This window comes from Rhineura floridana, chromosome 17 (genome assembly GCF_030035675.1).
Source record: "Rhineura floridana isolate rRhiFlo1 chromosome 17, rRhiFlo1.hap2, whole genome shotgun sequence".
NCBI classification, from domain to species: domain Eukaryota; kingdom Metazoa; phylum Chordata; class Lepidosauria; order Squamata; family Rhineuridae; genus Rhineura; species Rhineura floridana.
The window spans coordinates 5,991,490-6,010,619 of NC_084496.1; the positions used below are offsets into that span (position 1 = coordinate 5,991,490).

The 19,130-nt window shown below is 46.5% G+C and overlaps 2 protein-coding genes across 2 annotated transcripts; one reads left to right on the plus strand and one right to left on the minus strand.

The window, feature by feature from the left end:
• Positions 1–648: 648 nt before the first annotated feature.
• EEF2KMT (eukaryotic elongation factor 2 lysine methyltransferase) lies at positions 649–15,003 on the plus strand. Its single transcript, XM_061599364.1, has 8 exons — positions 649–843; positions 6,963–7,025; positions 8,317–8,397; positions 8,856–8,957; positions 10,057–10,190; positions 10,296–10,603; positions 11,150–11,299; positions 12,880–15,003. Exons 1-8 carry the CDS (start codon positions 724–726, stop codon positions 12,978–12,980), a joined length of 1,059 nt encoding a protein of 352 aa, XP_061455348.1. The 5' UTR covers positions 649–723; the 3' UTR covers positions 12,981–15,003.
• A 2,724-nt stretch (positions 15,004–17,727) lies between these two features.
• On the minus strand, positions 17,728–18,663 carry LOC133372064 (olfactory receptor 13C2-like). Its single transcript, XM_061600296.1, has one exon. The coding sequence runs from the start codon at positions 18,661–18,663 to the stop codon at positions 17,728–17,730; it is 936 nt and encodes a 311-aa protein (XP_061456280.1).
• Positions 18,664–19,130: the final 467 nt, after the last annotated feature.

Here is a 19,130-nt window from a genome sequence, read left to right on the forward strand (position 1 = left end):
TCAAGGAATCAGCTGCGATGCTCACTCAACGTTCCCCCAAGATGCACCCATTCTTCACCCAGATATATCTTCTGGGAGTAGGGGTGGGCGGAAAGCAGATCTGGATCTAGCGGTACTGAGTTGCAGCAGTAGATCACAAAGGGTTTCTGCCTCCCAACTGGTTAGCAAAAGCAACAACTCCCTCCTCCCCTCCAAAATATAAAAATGCTGACGAGATGGGTTGTATCCTGCTAAGTTCGATTCAGTGTAGCCCCACTGAAATGAATCAAACTAAGTTAGCCATGTCCATTAATTCCAATGGGTCTACTAGGACTAGCACAGGGTGCAACGCAATTTTGTGTGTGGTTCCCACAATCACACAACATTCCCCCGCTAAAAGTCCAGAGAAGGCAGATTTGCTGTTGCTGATGGCTGCATTATCACCACCACCATCACTAGCTACTGCTACTACCAGGCTACCCAAAGGACACTGTACATGCCCCAAAGCACTCTCTTCCGCAAAAAAAAAAAAACCTTAGGGCAGAACCCTGGGCCTCAAATACAAAGAGGGGGGGGAAAGAGGTCCCGGGGCTCAAAACCTCGGGGAGTTTTACACGCCACAACCCACACCCGGGATTGAGCAGCGATCCTTCCTAAGCCCTCCCTCCGGAAGGCCGGCCGCTGGAGCCGGGGAGGCGCGGCTTGAAAGCCCGCGCCGCGGAGGAGGAGGAGGGGCGGCTGCCGATGGAGGAGCGACAGCCCCGGCACGCGTCCGAGGCAGGGCAGGCCCCGGAAGGGAGCCTGGCGCACCGCTTCCAGCGTGGCTTCCTAGCCGGGAAGCGGCTGAGCGATTTCCCCTGGGAGGTGAGCCCGCGGAGGCGGAGCGGAGGACGCCACTGCCGGGGACTGTCCATGCGCGGAAGCAGGAAACTGGGAAGCAAGCCCCGGGATGGGGGGACTTGGAAGGGGGTGGCCGATCTGGTGAGGAGGGGTTGGTGCCGTCAGAGGAGCTCTGCTGGGGGAGAGAGGGCCGGTCACATCTGCACCAGACCTTTAACGCACATGGCTTCCCCCAAAGAATCCTGGGAACTGTCGTTGCTTAAGGGTGCTCTGCTGTGAGTGGCAAACTATAGTTTCCAGGATTTTTGGCGGGGGAGGGGGGAAGCAATGTGCTTTAAATATACGGTATGTACGCAGCCCAAGAAATGGATTTCCTATTATATAGGAATCCACCAGTTCTTAAGAGGCCTCTTCTGAATGGCTAAAAATGGTATTTACCAAACTGTTTTGTGCTCGCACGGCCAGGCTTGTACAGTTTATTCCAACAGCAGAAAGAAATATTTCTTTGACGTGCAGAATTCGAGCCTCCCCCACAATGCATTATATAGAGTAGTCTGTGAACTGAGTGCCCGCCAGACCTCTCTTATTGGGGCTACCCTTGAAGACAGTTCAGAAACTTCAACTGGTTCAGTAGTCTGCCCCCTCACAGAGCTACGATTCCCAACACCCTTAACAAACTACTATTCCCAGGATTCTTTGAGGAAAGCCATGTGCATACAGTGGTGTATTTGTCTGGGGTCTCAGGGGGTCTTAGACCCCTTACTTTATTGGGAGCAGGGTCCCAGCAGGGTCCCTGTGTCTCTTGTGTTCTGCAAGCCAATCAGCATGAAAAGGGAGCTACTGAGAAGTCTCCTAACATGCTTCCTTGTCCTTTCCTGCTGATTGGAGCTAATTGGAATCAGCCAGTGAGAAGACTCTTCTCGGTAGTTAACACTCCCCCCCCTTGCATGCCTATTGGCTTAACAGCTGTTGTGGGAGAAGCCACTGACAAGGATCTCATTCTCAACCCAGCAGCAAAGAAAGGGGGAGAGAGATGTGGCTGTGACTATCATGAAGGGTCCCTGCACTTCTGAATTTGCCACCACGCTACTGAATGCGTGGTGTGGATGCTCCTTCTAGTCCAGCATCCAGTTCTCTCAGTGGTCAACCAGATGCCCCCATGGGAAGCTTGCAGGCAGGACCTGAGCACAACAGCACTGTCCCCCACTTGCGATTCCCAGAAACCTGTATGCAGAGGCACAGGGGAGGTAGAATATGGCCATTGGCTAGCAGCCGATCACTCCAGAGTGTGGCCACACCAGGGTCATTGCGGGGAACTGAAATGGCAGCTAGGCGCATAAGAATGCAAGAAGAGCGCTGCTGAGTGAGACTAAAGGCCCGTCTAATCCAGCGTTGTGTTCTCACAACCTGATGCCCCGATGGGAAGCCCACAAGCAGTTGTAGCTTTATGGCTCGAGTGTTGGTGGTTTCTTTTATTTTGCGTTTTGTTATCCATGGTCCCCCACCCACTAGCCTGGAAATTCGACAAATAAGTAAAGAATAGCCCAGCTCGACCCTCGGGTTAACGCAGGCATGACCCTACCCTGGCATCTCTCCCAGGCCTAACGCTTTTGGTGAGATGCATGCCGTAATACTCTTCTGGAGGGGAGGCTTAAAATCAAAAAGCTGTTCTTAATCCATGATTAGACTGTCCACCCAGGGGTTTAATTAACCCGGACGTGAACTCAAGGTAGTTGAGTTGCAGCCGGCATCAATGCAAAAAACCCTACCCCTTTTGAACTTCAGAGAAGGGCCATGGCTCAGTGGTCGCACATCTGCTGTGCAGGCAGAAAGGTCCCAGATCGATCCCTCCTGGTGATGACTGGAAACATCCCCTGCCGGAAGACCTGGAGAGCCGTTGGCAGTCAGAGTAGACGGATGAATGGCCTGATTCGGTATGAGGCAACTTCCTATGGCTGTGTGTGGTTCCCACTCAATCGCACAACATTCCCTGGCTAAAACCCCAGAGAAGGCAGATTTACTGTTGCTGATGGGTGCATCATCACCACCACCATCACTATCTACTGCTGCTACCAGGCTACCCAAAGGACACTCTGCACATGCCCCAAAGCACTCTCTTCCCTATTTACTCATCCCACGCAAAAAACCTGGGGCAGAACCCTGGGCCTCAAATGGAAAGAGGGGAAAAAGAGGCCCCAGGGCTCAAAAACTTGGGAAGTTTTACACGCTGCTTTAAACATCCAACCCACACCCAGAATGACCTGCGATCCTACCGAAGCCCTCCCTCCGTGTCAGGCCCCTTCTTAAAGAACAGGCGGGAAGAAGTCCCTTGCTCTGTCAACTTTCTCCCAATGCCGCAGGACCTGTATCCCTGTATTGCTTCATGAGAAAACACAGTCTTTGTTTGAACATTACCCTAATAAAACATCCATCCGAATGCCATCCATCCGAATACTCTTCTCCCAACTCTCCGGGATCCAGCTCCCCGGGATTGGGACCCCAGCTCTGCCTTCCGACACTCCGGAAGGCTGAGCGCTGGTCCAGTTGATGCTAAGCCAGCCGTTGCCAAGTGGGTGCCCTTCAGGTATTTTGGGCGACATCTCCCATTAGCCCCTCCCTCCCTCCCCTACCTGCTTAGGCAAGCCTCTCCAAACACATAGACGCTGACGCTTTTTAATCTGTGCTGCTTTGTCTGCTCTCGTTTGGATCGGTTCTAGAAACGTGTTTTTAATTACTTGCTTTCAGCTGTTTTTTATCGGTAATTTTCATGTTTTTGGGGGGTTTTGTAAACTGCTTAGAGTTTTCTTACAGTATTTCAAACGGTATATAAATTTTGTTAAATATAAATAAGTAGATACCTGGGAAGCTGGTATAGCACAGTGGGGAGGAGAGCCTGGCTGGGAGTCCAGAGTCTGTGAGTTCAAATCCCCGCTCGTGTCTCCTGGGTGTCTTCAAGGGCCAGCTAAAGATCACCCCCAAAGTGAGTGGCTCAGGGGTTACGTGCCCTGCCACCTGTGGGCACGCTGCACAGTCCCAAGGAGCCCAGTTGCCTCCCAGCTGGCAGTTGCGGACAAGGAAGGGGCTGGCTTGTGCAGCTGTGGTAAGCTCAGCAGGCTCTAGCCAGCTGGGAAGGACTAGCCTCAGAGGGAGGTGATGGGAAACCCCCTGTGAATTCCGCTTGTCATGAAATCCCTATTCCTAGGGTCACCATAAGTTGGGATCGACTTGAAGGCAGCCCAGTTCCATTTCAGATACCTGGAGATGCCATGGAGTTGAACCTGGGACCTTCTGCGTGCAAAGCAGATGCTCTGCCACTGAGCTGTGGATGCCCTTGATGAACACAGGAAACTGCCTTATACTGAGTCAGAGCATTGGTCCATCAAGCTCAGTGTTGTCTATACTGACTGGCAGCAGCTCTCCAGGGCCTTTTCAGACAGAGAATCTCTGCCAGCCCCACCTGGAGATTGGATGTACCACTAAGCTATTGCTGTGGAGCAATCCGCTATGCTCTCAGACCTTCCTTTAGGCTGTGATCCTAAACCCCCAAACCCCAGAAATGGGGGACAAAGGGTGCCAGAGTTTCCCCTAAGATTGACAGGAGGGGTTTGGTTAGAGAGAACCGATCCTTTCAGCATGATCGGAGAAAAAAAAAATGCTGTTGTTAGAGTTAAGGCTGATGGATGTTCTATAAGCATCCTATCACTTTTGATTAACATCCGGGTCTAAAATTTCTTTCTTCATTCAAGCGTTCATGTGATTTGCAATATACTTGTTTCAGCAATATCAACTGTGGCAGCTTACCGCTGTATTATGCACCCGCTAAATAAGCAGATGGGGAAATAGCTGCCAAATGTAGGCAGTGTGCATCATGTCCTGATGGCCTGGAGCACCGTCGCTACTCTTTAAAACACTCCTGGGGTCCCTGCACGTAGAATCCTGGGGTTGGAGGGGCCTGGTAGGCAATCTAGTCCACCCCCTTGCTCCATGCTAGGAATTCAGAGCTAGCACATCCCTAAGAGTTCATCAGCCTCTCCAGAAAAAGAGAACCCACTGCTCTCCAGCCCAAGGGAAAGCCCCACTGAAAATACAGTGGGGCTTACTTCTCAATAAAAATGCATGAGATTGTGTTTTGTCCCTGTTCCCCTCCCAGAGCTACAATTCCCAGAGTTCCCTGGGAAGAAGGATTGGTAGTTAAGCCACTCTGGGAACTGTAGCTGTGAGGGGAACAGAAGTCTCCTAACCTCAGCACCCTGAACAAACTATGGTTCCCAGGATTCTTTGGGGGGAAGGCTGTGACTGTTTAAAGTGGAATAATGCTGCTTTAAAGGAATAGTGTGAATGGGGCTTCAGTCAGGAGATTCATTATTTCCTGTTGAAAAAATATGTTTTTCAAGAAGAGAATGGACTGCCATTGGCTCACTGTACTAACTTTTGGCTACGACCTTGGCTGCATGGCCTCCTCGGCAGGGTTGTCGCCGAGAAAGCTCAAAGCCAGCTCCGAGGGCCAGCTGTAGCTGTGCCTACTGATGAGGTTGTGTAACTTCTTGTGGTTAGCAAGGGATTGTTCAAATTATTATTTCATCCCCACTTTTCTCCCATAATGGGGAAAACCACAGTACCAAGGCAGCAGCCAAGGCACAACATTCTGACAGAGCCCACCAGCATAGACGCATACCCAGGGCTTATGCATCCTTGAATTCTTACAATGCCTGAATGGAGAATAGAGAGAAGGGTGTGGGTGTGCAAAAACTAGCCTACTGTAAAAGGTAAAATTTACATTCATTGTCCTGTCCACTGTTGCCTCTCACCCTGCCCACCACTGGCATGTGGCCCTCAGAAGGTTGTCCAGAAGGGAATGTGGCCCTTGGGATGAAAAGGACTCCCCATTGGTTTAATCCTCAATCTTTAAAAAAACAAACAATGCAGCAGTGTGTAGGTTAAGAGCTCTCTGCATTTCTTGCATGGCTTGTTAGTAGCAAGGAGTGTTCGTTTAATTAATTTTTTAAATAAAGTTGTTTCTCCCCTCAAAGTAAAATTAAATTGGGCGGGGGTGTGAGTTCTCCTTTCCCAGCAAGTTCTTCGCCTGATGCTGCTTTCATTCATCTCGTTAGGAGCACTTGGCAATTTAAAAGGAAAGAGGGAGTTTAATTTCAGCAACTCAATCCACCAGAGAATATTTTCAGCAAGGATCAGAAACGGCTGCATTGCAGCAACTGCCGTTAACGTATACACGTAATAAATAGAATTAAATGCCGCTCTGCTAATTTGCCTTTTGCTTTTCCCCAGCTGCTTTGGGTTGCAAGGTCCGTGGGAAGGACCATAAAACCTTTCTCTATTTCGAGGCATTTTAATTTTTTGTTCATGATTGTAATGTTTGTAATTTGATTTTAGCCTTTGCTGTTTTTAGATTGTGAAATTTGATTTTAGACTGATGTTTTTGTATTATATTGTATTTTATTGTATCTATGTTCACCGCCCAGAGAGCTATTGCTAGTCGGGCGGTATATAAGTTTAAAAAATAAATAAATAAATAAATAATAAATAACTCAGCGGCAGAGCATCTGCTTTGCATGCAGAAGGCTTCAGGTTCATCTCCAGGCAGGACTGGAAGAGAAACCCTAAAAGAGCCTGAAACCTGAAGAGCCACTGCTAGTCACTGACTGTATATAAGGCAGCTTCCTATGCGCTGTGTTCCATGAAGCCACTTTGAAACATCCCATGTCACACCCTAGTGTGACCAAGCAACGATACCCAAGAAGCAGACCAGATTCTAGATGTTGGATTCACAGTGTGCAAAAGGCAGCTTTAGCCCAGGAGTATTCTCTCTCTCTCTCTCTCTCTCTCTCTCTCTCTCTCTCTCTCTCTCTCTCTCTCTCACTCACACACAGACACAGAGACACACACAGAGAGAGAGAGACAGAGACAGAGAGAGAGAGAGAGCCCATGCTTGATATGTTCTCAAAAGTAATCCAGCTACATCCATAACTGAGCGAGATTCTTAACCCGCATCCTCGTGTTGCAGAAGTGGGCCATAATCTACAAAAGCGTGTGCCCTGTCAACATTCGTTAGTCTCCACAGTGCTGCAAGGCTTTTTGAGGCTGCTGCTGTTTGCCCCCGATCATTTATGTTTCTTGTGATCTAGGATCTTGAAGAGATACTTAAGAATTCAAAGGATTCCTCGCCATTGTTGACTATTTTGCAGAAGGTAAGCATCTCTTGAGAACGATGTCTTTCATTCCTGGTACGCAACGAGAAACTGAGGAACAGCTGTGGAGGGATCCTTCAGGGTCCCCTCACAGACGCCTCTTTTCCTAGTGATGAGTAGAATCATAGAATAGCAGAGTTGGAAAGGGTCTGTAAGGCCATCAAGTCCAACCCCCTGCAGGAATCCAATGTAAAGCATTCAACTTAAAGAGTCTTTAGTTTGGGTCTTTTTGTGTTGTGTTTTTCTTTGGAGGGGGGGGCGCAGGTTTAGCAACTTAGCATCTTAGATTGCTCTTCATGTTCAGAAAAAGCAGATGGCAGAGCCCTCTACAGAATGTGGAAAAAGGTGAATTGCACATTTGAGTTCTTCTCTGTGTAAAATAACACGCAAAATGAGCATGTTGCCAGGGGAGGGCGCTAATTTCGCCTTTTCTCTGAAATACTTGCTTTCAATGAGCAGAGAATTTGGAGCATGGGGAAGCAGCAAGTCATCCAATCTCCCACCTGCATTTTCATGTGCTACAGTCCCGAGAGGACTCTCCATCCTTTCTCGTGCGGACGAGTGGTCTGCAAACCTTTGTCTGCTTCTCTTCCCTGTTGAGTGGCATTCAGGACTATTGTACAGTTTGTTTTGTCTTTAAATTACAAGTATTCAGTCATCGCTTTTCAACATGTTTTCTACACGTTGGTTTGGTCCAGGGATAGTCAATGTGGCGTCCTCCAGGTGTTGCTGGCCCACAACTCCCATCATCCCAGACCCTTGGCCATTTTGACTGGGACTGATGGGATTGCTGAACGGCTTTAAAAGAGGATTAGACAAATTCATGGAGAAAAAGTCTATCAGTGGCTACTAGCCATGATAGCTGTGCTCTGCCACCATAGTCAGAGGCAGTTTGCTTCTGAATGCCGGTTGCCGGAAGGTGCACAGGGCAGAGTGCTCTTGCGCTCAGGGTCCTGCTTGCGGGTTTCCCATTGGGACATCTGGTTGGCCACTGTAAGAACAGGATGCTGGACTAGATGGGCCACTGGCCTGCTCCAGCAGGCTCTCCTTATGTTCCTATTGTTGTTTAAGTTGTTCTTAATTCTATTTAATGCTGTATTTTAAAATTGTTGTAACCGGTGGTAATAAATATTGATAATAATAAGTCCAACGGCATTTGTAGGGTTAGCAACTTCTGCTTTGGCCTGTAACCTAATTTGGTTTGAGAGGGGTTTTTTGATCGGGCCCTGTTGGATGAGTTTCTAGTCGACATACAGTTGCTGCCATCTGCTGTCACTCTGTTGTGTTTCAGACTGTTTTTCACCCAATGTGCTTGAAGTACCCTCCCTCTGTGAAGTACAGAAGATGCTTCTTATCAGAGCTCATTAAGAAGGTAAAAATATGGTGGTAATGTGGCATAGATCAGTCGTGTTCTGAAAGATCAGTCATTCGCGCTCAACGTGCCTCCAGAGTAGACTACTGTAATGCACTCTTCTTGGGACTGCCCTTGAAAATAGTTCAGAAACTTCCATTGGTTTGAAATGCAGCTGCCTGACTACTGATTGGAACCCGTTGAACCCAAACCAGTTTCACAGGATTTGGGTTAGTTTCAGGGCTCAATTTAAGGTCCTGGTTTTGACCTTTAAAGCTGTAAGTGGCCTGGAACAAGCATATCTCAGGAATGGCCTTTCTCTGTGTGAGCCAGCCAGAAAATTTACTTAGAGGAAGGTTGTTCCAGTAAACTCAAACAGCACCACTCCATGATTTTCAGCTTGATTCTATGACTGTTTGCTGCTTGTGTGATGTTCAAAGATCACAGATTGACTACCGCGTCTTCTTTGTGTCACGTAGCATGAGTCTACAGGTGCCGAACCCCTGGATCAGTTGTACGAAGCGCTTGGGGATGTCTTAAATTCTGAAGAAACCACACACTGTTATAAAAACTATTTATTGGTAAATAAGAACGTCTTTTTATTTTGCATCTAGTGCAGGCAACATTTTATTTATTTATTTATTTATTTATTTATTTATTTATTTATTTATTTATTTATTTATTTATTTATTTATATACTTCACACCTTTCCTCCAAAGAGCTTGCAGTGTCAAAGATGATTCTCCCTCTCCCCCATTTGGTCCTCACAACAACCCTGTGAGGATGCTGGACTAGATGGGCCACTGGCCTGACCCAGCTGGCTCATTTTATGTTCTTACGATATTTCCAGCCCTACCTGGAGATGCTAGTGCTTGAACCTGGGACCTTGTGTAAGCAAAACAGATGCTCTGCCGCTGAGCTATGGATACTTCCAAAACTGTGGGTGCTCCATAGTCTGCCCTGTGTCCTGTAAACTAACCTTCTGCCCTTGGGTGCACTGGAGAACTAGGTACCTTTGAGCAGGACGAAAGTCGTTCAGCCTCACCTACCTCACAGGGTTGTTGTGAGAACAAAATAGGAGAAACCCATGCATGCCACTCTGGGCTTTTTGAAAGAAGGGAGGGATCCAGATCTAAAAATATTTAAAAACTAAATAAGGTTGTTCTGGATAATTAAACCTTAAAAAAAATGTTTTTAAACGTAGACAATGTTTTGAAAGCTTTTTAAGAAACTTTTTTAAAGATGTTTTGTTTTAATGTGTTTTAAAGTTTGTTTTTATGATGTTTTAAAGTTTTTAGTGCTTTTGTTTGCCGCCCTGGGCTCCTGTCAGTTGGAAGGGCGAGATATAAATAAAATAATTAATAAATAATTCAAAAGCTTGCATGCTATTTTGAGACCTTTTGGTGAGGCTTAATAAAAGGTATTAACTCTGCTCTGGCTTGATAAATCAAGTCCCGTAGAAGTGGAATAAACTGTGCTGTCTTGAAAGAGGTGTGGGGAATCGTTGACCCTCCAGATTTTGCTGAGCTATAGCTGTCATCCCTGACCATTGGACATGCTTGCTGAGCCTGATGGGAGTTGTAGTTCAGCAACAACTAGAGGGCCAAAGGTTCCCCAGCCCTGCCTTAAAATATTAAGTTGTGCTGCTTGTACTAATACTATTTATTTATTTTTTTGCAGCCCTCAGGAGATGCTGTCACACTCTGTGAGACCGTGGCGATTATTTCACAGGGAACCACCGGCCTCGTCACATGGGATGCCGGTCTTTACCTGGCCGAATGGGCGTTAGAAAATACTGCAGTTTTCTGTAACAGGTAGCAATTTCTGGTGGGGTTTGGTCCCAGGCAGGATCCAGTGCTTGGCTGGGCTTAGCCTCGGGATGTCTAATCGACGTCCTTTATTGCTGTTCTGTGTTTCAGGAGCGTTTTGGAATTAGGAAGTGGCATTGGACTGACGGGGATTGCGATTTGCAAAGCTTGCCACCCCAGAGCGTATACGTTCAGCGATCACCACGAGTGTGTTCTTCAGCAGTTGTCGGCGAACATCCGCTTGAATGGCCTCTTTCTGCAGCCTGAAGTTTGTGGTCACAGCACAGCAGAACATGCAGCCTGTAAGGCAGAGCTTGCTAGATCGCAGGGCCCAAACATAATTGTAGCAGAGCTTGACTGGAACCTGGTTACAAGAGAACGGCTGATGGAACTTCAGGCTGACATCGTCATTGCTGCAGGTACAGTCCATAGAGTCTAAACATTAGGTTTAGACTGTTGTAATGCGCTCTGTGTGGGGCTTCCTTTATGGCTGGATCTGGTGGAGAATGTCACTGCCTCAGCGATGAACGGTGCTCCTTATCAGGTACATATCATGCCAGCACTTGGGGGATCTCCACTGGCTGCCTGTTAGCCACTGAACTTGTTTTAAGATCCTTTTACTTACATACAAAGCCCTAAACAACTCTGGACTGGGTTACTTGAAAGACCCTTTTCCCCTCCGCTGCCTGGTAAGATGAAGAAAGGGAACCGGGTTAGTTTTGCCAAGACCTAATTATTTTCCGCATGATTATTATCTCGTAGCTGAGTTTGCTCTTAGAGGGACCAATTTAAAGGTTTGTTAAACTGGAGCCACTGTTCACTTGAGTGGATGTCCTGCCTTCCTCCACCACTGAAACCGTTTTCGGCCACTTGGCAGTACTGTCAAATTGCTTTCTCCTAGATATTTCCCCCCTACATACAGTATTTGATCATCTTTTTTCTTTGAATACATTCTTCCCAACCAGATGTGGTGTATGATCCAGAGCTAACACAGTCCCTTATTGGTGCGGTGCAAAAACTTTTCAGCTGCAGCAGCGATGGGAAGGCCCCCGAAGTCTACATCGCCTTTGCGATTCGAAATCCAGATACTTACTGCGGCTTCCAAGCAGAACTTGGTAGGTGGGCTTGTCGGTTTGTGAACCACGGATCCACCCTCCTTTGATGGAGACCTGTAGAACAAGGGTGGCCAACGGGATGTGCTCCAAACATTTCCCATCTACAGCTCCCATCAAGCCCAGCCAGCATGCTCAATGGTCAGTTGTGATGGGGATTAAGTCCAACATCTGGAAAGCAACAGCTTGGGGAAGGGTTGCTCCAGACCAAACATAGGAACCCACCTTCTTCCAATTCAGATAGTTGGTCCATCCAGCTCAGTGTTGTCTACACTGACTGGCAGTATCTCTCCAGGGTTTCAGGCAGGAGTCCTACCAGGAGATAGTGGGGATTGAACCTATGACCTTCTACATGCAAAGCAGGCGCTCAGCCACTGAGCTATGGCCCTTTCCCTAACAGGCATAAGAAGACAGGTAACTACCTTATATTGTGTCAGACTGTTGGTCTGTCTAGCTCAATATTGTCTGCACTGACTGGCAGCGGCTGTCTGTGGTTTCAGACAGGGGTTTCTCCCAGCCCTGCCTGGAGATGCCAGGGACTGGTCTTCTGCATGCAAAGCAGATGCTCTAACGCTGAGCTACGGCCCTTCACTGTTATTGCATGACTCCTACTGGGAAGATTCTACTGGAATCTTGTCCTCTGACTGATATCCAGAACACGGGAAGGTGCCTTATACCAAATGAGACCATTGTTCCATCTGGCTCAGTTCTGTCTACATTGACTTGCACTGGGTCTTCAGGGCTTCAGGCTAGAAATATTCAGCCCTACCTGGAGATCCCAGGGACCTTTGGGACCAGGGGGGGATTTCTGACGTATCGGTTCTGTTGTGGAAAGGAGACTAAGTACAGCAATACCTCAGTTAATGATGTGCGTGTGTTCCTGGGCACTTCTTTAATAGAAACTTTGGTACCAGAGGTAGGAATAACATGGAAAGAATAGGGACAGGTTCCTACACCACAAAAAGGAAGAGCCATTTAACATATTTCAGCAAACTTTTTATTCAAAATGAACAATGCGCATGTCTGAAATGAAACAACCAGGTCAGGTAAGCCTTGCATACAGACCACCTGCAGGCTTCTTCCAAAATGCATCCATGGCTTGCCTTTTTTCTTTTATCGTGTAGTATCTTGCTGTAGCAGTCTAAAGCTTTGAGCACAGTTCTGTCCGTACACTCGAGCAGGCCAGCAAGGGGAAGCTGCCACCACCACCACCCTGCGCTTGGTCTCTCTCTCTCTGCCATCCTCCCCTACACTCGAGCAGATGCATCTGCAGTAAATAGTGCACCCAAAGCAATGCTGACTGCGGAAGCGCCTGCACCACCTGACAAGGAGCGCCACTCCAGTCATGCGTGAGAGAGCTGCCTGCAGCAGCCACAATCCAGTAGGCAAGGAGCCATATTCTATATCAGAGTGCCCCCCTCACCCAAAAAAGACTTTCTTAAAATGAACTTCTTTCCTGGGGAATTTGTTAACTGAGGTGCTACTGTAATTTGAACCTCTAAAGTCCAGAGCTAAGTTGAGATGAGGAACTTTTTGGAAGCCTCCCTAAGCATAACCCATTTTCTTCCTGACTCTCATTCTAGATAAAGTTGGCATCAGATGGGAAGTCGTCCCCAACCCTCGGAAGCACCTTTTTCCTTACGACCGGCGTGCAAATATAACAATTCTAAGATTGCTTGTTTAAGTTAGTTTTTTTCCCTCTGAACTCTTGTTTTATATCCAGTTCATCAATCAAATGTTGTTACGCAGTCACAGACCTGTTAAAAGCAAAATTAAACACCTTACGTACAATTTCTAGCAGAAAACGGGTTAAAATTTACGGGGCGTTTATAGAACAGAAAAAGGAGGGGGGAAACTGCACAGAAACAGAATCCCTCTGCATGAATCTTTGCAGCAGAAAAAAGTAATCGAACAACTCTTTCCGTCATTGTTTTGTTTGTGTAGGCCAATAAGTGAGATGGGAGTAAATAATCTGTTTTGCTCATAGGACCACTGGAAGCTGCCGTATACAGAGTCAGACCATTGGTCCATTTAGCTCAGTATGGTCTAGAAGACTGTTCGTCAACCTTGGGTCCCCAGATGTTGATGGGACTGCAGCGTCCATCACCTTGGCCATTGGTTAAGCTGGCTAGGATTGATGGGAATTGTAGTCCGACAACATCCGGGGACTCAAGTTTGAAGAACAGTGGTCTACACAGATGGGCAGAGGCTCTCCAGGATTGCAGACTGGGTATATTCCCAGCCTTGCCTGGAGACACTGAGTTTTGAACCTGGGACCTTCTGCATGCAAAGCAGGTGCACTACCCCTGAGCTCTGGCCCTTCCCTTGTCTCTGTAAAAGTTGCATAGAAAAAGAACATGTATTAGAGTTTCTCTTGTACATCTTCACAGGGACAGCGACGTCTATTGTAAGGCAGTGCTCTTCAACTTTGGGTCCCCAGATGTTGTCGGCCTACAACTCCCATGATCCCTTGGCCACTGGCTACGCTGGCTGGGGATGATGGGAGTTGGAGTCCAAGAACATCTGGGGACCCAAAGTTGACGAACAGTTTTATAAGGGATACAAAAAGCAAATCACAGCCATCCAATATAGTAGAAGGAAGTTGTATCCAAATAAGTCCTACTCAGAGTAGACCCATTGAAATTCATGGACCAACATTAGCCACGTTCGTTCATTTCAGTGGGTCTACTCTGAGTAGGATTAGCATTAGAGACAACCCAAGGAAATTAAATCTAGCCTTAAAAAAGATCAGTGAGATATCTTATTTTATGATCAGAACCATCTCAGCCTGTCAAACCGACATTCTGTGACTCAGGTCCACCGTTAACTACAGATGAAGGAGAAATTCGATTCCATTTGCGTGTCAAGGTGAACTTGCCTAATTTGCACTTTCCGATGCAAGAGGCAACCTGAAACACAGAACTCTGCACTTCTCCAGATTTTGCAATGCACTGCCTTTCTCCAGTCAAGTAGTTACGAAAATGCCGATACTAGAATAAAGCATGCGCTCTTATCACAGAACAGCAACAAGGAAGGATCTTCCAGTACTGTCGGAAGGCAGAGCTGGAGTCCCAATCCCGGGGAGCTGGATCCCGGAGAGTTGGGAGAAGAGTATTCGGATGGATGGCAGAGGGAAGGGGGAGGAACTTCCCCCCCCTTTGGAGCGAAGACGAAACAGAGGAACTGCCAGTGATAAGGTCGCTTAGCAACGGGGAGCCTGAGCCCTCCCTGGACATTCTCACGCCTCCCCCTCTTTCAGGCTCAGAGCAAGAGGGGGAAGAGGGAGGGCTGCTCACAGCCAAAAAGCGGGAGGCAGTTTACCATCAGCCCCTCCCCTATCCCCCATCCTGGAATCGGAAACTTCAGAAGAGGAGGGGGTGATGCTTCCCCCCTCACCGCGCACACGCAGACAGCTGAAAAGACAGGAGAGAAGGGGGGGAAGGCGGGCAGTACCTGAGGGGCAGTTAAGGAGGAGCAAAAGATTGCGTGCCCGTTTGGCCCCTTCTTAAAGAACAGGCGGGAAGAAGTCCCTTGCTCTGTCAACTTTCTCCCAATGCCGCAGGACCTGTATCCCTGTATTGCTTCATGAGAAAACGCAGTCTTTGTTTGTTTGTTTTTTTTTCAATAATTTTTATTCAAATTTTCATAAAACATACAAGACGAAATCATAAAACATTCAAAGACAAAAAACAAAATCAAAAATAGTTAAACAAAAAAAAAAAAATAAATAAAAATAAAAATAAAAATAAAAAATAAAGAGTAAAATATTGACTTCCCATTTGTCAAAGATCAGATCAGTTATAAGTCTATAATATATAACAATCCTGTCTCTTAAGTCATATTATAAAATCACTTTCCTCCAATAGTTATCTTACTTAATCATCAAATCTCATAAACATTACTTTATTCTTTCCACAAAAAGTCAAAGAGAGGTTTCAATTCTTTAAGAAATATATCTATCAATTTTTTTTTCCAGATAAGCATATCGATTAATCCATCTCATTACTAATTATGATAATCTTATTGTCATAACCATAGTCAAAATAAACATTTCAATTAATCCATCACATCAGAATCTGTTAGGTTCAGTAATTTCAGTAGCCATTGTTCTATTATCCCTATTAGTTCCATTTTCCATCTTCCATCTTCAGTAGTCTTGTTAAGTCCAGTAATTTCAGTATCCAATCTTCCATTATCAGTATTCCATAATAATCTTGCTGTCAAAGCCATAGTCATATAGTAAGAGTCTGATGGGAATTACCTCTATCCCAAATATTTTCTTGCCATCCATTCTGAATAGGTTGCTGAAATACTGCTGTAAAATCATATCTCTGTTCTTTTTTTCAAAATACACTGGGTCATCTCTTGAAAGTTTTTCCATTGTCACATGGCTGCAGTTAATTCCATAGATTTTCTCTATATTGGGCTCCATCACGTCATTCCAGTCCAGAAGATTATCCATGCCATTGATAACTTTATCTCTAGAATCTTCATTAATTTCTTCAGAGATAACATTGAGTTCCAAACAATAGATTTTATTTCTAAAGTCCATAGACTCCAAATCTTTTTCCTGTTCCACGTTTGTTCCAATCTCCGGGGTCTCCTCTCTCACAGGGACCCCTGTTCCAGTCTCCAGGGTCTCCTCTCTCACAGGGACCCCTGTTCCAGTCTCCAGGGTCTCCTCTCTCACAAGGACCCCTATGTCTTTAATCTCCTGTGTCTCCAAACAATAGATTTTATTTCTAAAGTCCATAGACTCCAAATCTTTTTCCTGTTCCACGTTTGTTCCAATCTCCGGGGTCTCCTCTCTCACAGGGACCCCTTCCAGGGTCACCTCTCTCACAGGGACCCCTATATCTTTAATCTCCTGCGTCATTTTACTCAATTCAATTTTCAACTCCTTACAACCCTGTCGCAGGTTTTGTTTCGTTATCTCAATCTCATCCATTATTTTCTGAAACATAGTTATTTCCAGATTCTCAGCCACTTTCTTAATTGCCATTTTAAAAGAAAAATATAGGAAAACCACTTCTTATTTCAGCAACAATTGGGTTAATACTCCAAACTTGGTGACATCACAGTATAAACAGAGCAGACAGCCTTATCTCTCCATAGTTAAGTAAACAAAATGCAGTTCCCAGGATCGAAACAATTAATGGCAGTCGTCAGAAAACAGATTCGTCAAAATAAAATAGACCAAAAAGAGAGTAGTCTCAGACAATATAATATTCTTCAAAATAAAAATCTGGAATAGAAATCCCTCTTCTGTGTATATCTTTAGAATGCAAATCCAGGACAGCTTTTTGCAACAAAAACAGAGATAAGCTATTAATTAGTGCGTAGCAGAGAGAAGTTATGGCTCCCCAGTGAGATGTCCAAAACCGATCAATCTGGCAAATCTCTTTTAAACAGCAACAATTTAAGTCAAGTAAAAGAAAAATATAGAAAGAAGGGTGCTTGCCTGTTAGTGGAAAACGCAGTCTTTGTTTGGACATTACCCTAATAAAACACGAATTAACTACAGCCGTTGGTCTGGTTTCTGAGTCACATCCTGGGCCTGACAAGTACAGGTTCTGTGAGGTGTTAGGATTACCTTATTCTGGCGGTGGGGAACCTTTTTCAGCCCAAGGGCCACATTCCCTTATGGAGGACCTTATGGAGGTTGCATGCCATTGGAAGGCGGGGCCAGAGGCAAAAGTGGGCGGATCAATAAATATAAACTTTATTTTGCTCGGCTAGTTTCTACACGTACTCGCACACCCTTCTCTGTCCTCCATCCTGGGAAGCATGATCAGGGTCACAGGACACATGCCAGCCAGGCCAAAAAACACTCAAGGAGTAGGTGAAGCAAGGTGGGTGAGGGGCATGGCCTTGGGGAAAGGGGTGTGGCTAAGGAAGGGGATGTGGCCTAGGGATGGGTGGGAAATTCTATTCAGTTCACATTTCAAGCCGAATCTCTCAAATTTGCCCTTTCTGAAACAATATGAGAACTGAAGCACAGGCGTCCTTTGTGGGTCATGCTTGTTCAATTTTCGCAATGCAATTCGCCCACCAAACAATGTTTACAAAAATGCACATATTAGGGGAAAGTTGTACATAAAAATGAATATACGAGTGAAAACAATATACAAGGGTGCATTACAGGACGAGAAATGGCTTGCAAAAATCTGTACATTGATCAAAACCTCCAACAAAATGTGTTCATTATGAGACATTCGCACTAAAAATGCTGGAGAATTTTTCATGGGGATGAAATCTGTAAATTGCCGCAGAAACTGAACTTCACATTGGAAAAATGAGACACAGAACTGCAACTGACAGATCTTTCTGTACCTAGTGTGGCCTGGACAGAGTTCCAAGGACCAGATAAGCCTGGAAGGGCTGCCAATTGTCCCCTGGTTGTGAGGTTCTCTACCGCTGCCTTATTCTTACTAGGGTGCTTTGGATCTCCTCAGCACTTTCACGAGGGCGTCCTTCACATCATTGTTCCTCAGGCTGTATATGATGGGGTTCAACATGGGGTTGATCACCGAGTAGAAAAGAGAGATCAGCTTATCCTTCTTGGCTGAATAGCTAGCCTTGGGCCTCATGTACATAAACATCCCGCTTCCATAGTAGATGGTAACAACAGTGATGTGAGCTGAGCAAGTGGAGAATGCTTTCTGCTTCCCGTCCACCGAAGAGATCCTTAGGATGGCGACGATGATGCGGACGTACGACAGCAGGATCAAGATGAATGGCATGAGCAAGGTGAAGGTGCTCCCTGCAACCATCATGGCTTCGTTGGTCGACGTGTCGTCCCTGGGACAGGCCAACTGGAGGAGAACGGGGACTTCGTAGAACAAGTGGTCGATGACGGAATGGCACAGAGATAGCTGCATCATAAAGGAAGGGACCACGGACACCAGGAAGCTGCCGACCCAGGCACCGATTGCAAGAGCAAGGAAGATGTTCTTGCTCATTGTCACCGTGTAATGCAGAGGGTTGCAGATGGCAACGTACCGGTCAAACGCCATCACCAGGAGGAGAAGACACTCGGCCGCCCCCAAGAAAAGTGTGATGTACACTTGGGTGATGCACAGGCGATACGAGATGGTCTTCTTGGTAGCTAAGAAGTTGATGAGCATCTTGGGGACCACAGCAGATGTGTAACAGATGTTCAAGAAGGCCAGGTTGCTGAGGAAAAAGTACATCGGGGTGTGGAGGCGAGAATCAAAGCAAGTCAATGCCAAGATGAAGAGATTTCCGAAGAGGGTCACTGTGTAGATCACGGACACCACCACAAAAAGGAAGACCTCCAGCTGCGGGTGGCCCAAAAATCCGAGGAGGATGAACTCGGTGAAAAAAGTGAGGTTCTTACTTTCCATTTTTGTGACAAGTACCTAGCTTAGAAAGCAAGAACAGAGTCAAGTGATGTGTCCCATAGGACCAATCTTAGACATTGCAGAGGAACATAGAGAGCTGCCTCATTGGACCTACCATTGGCCCATCTAACTCAGTAGCATCTACACTGGCAGGCAGCAGCTCTCGGGGGTTTCAGGCAGGAATCCCTCCAGCCCTACCTGGAGATGCCGGGGGTTGAACCTGGGACCTTCTGCATGCAAAGAAGATGCTCTACCCCTGAGCTTTTCAGAGAGAGAGAAAGAGAGAGGTGCTTCCCTACTCACTGTGGCAAAGATCCAGAGCCCACAACTCTGCGGGGGGAGGGGGGAACAGCGTTGAAGAATGACAAAGGGGAAGAGTTAAGCAAGATTTCTCCACCGTTCTAACTTTAAGGTGTGTGAGCTTGCACTTTTTTCCTCTCCTCCCTTCCCCTCCCTTTTTTCCTTTTATG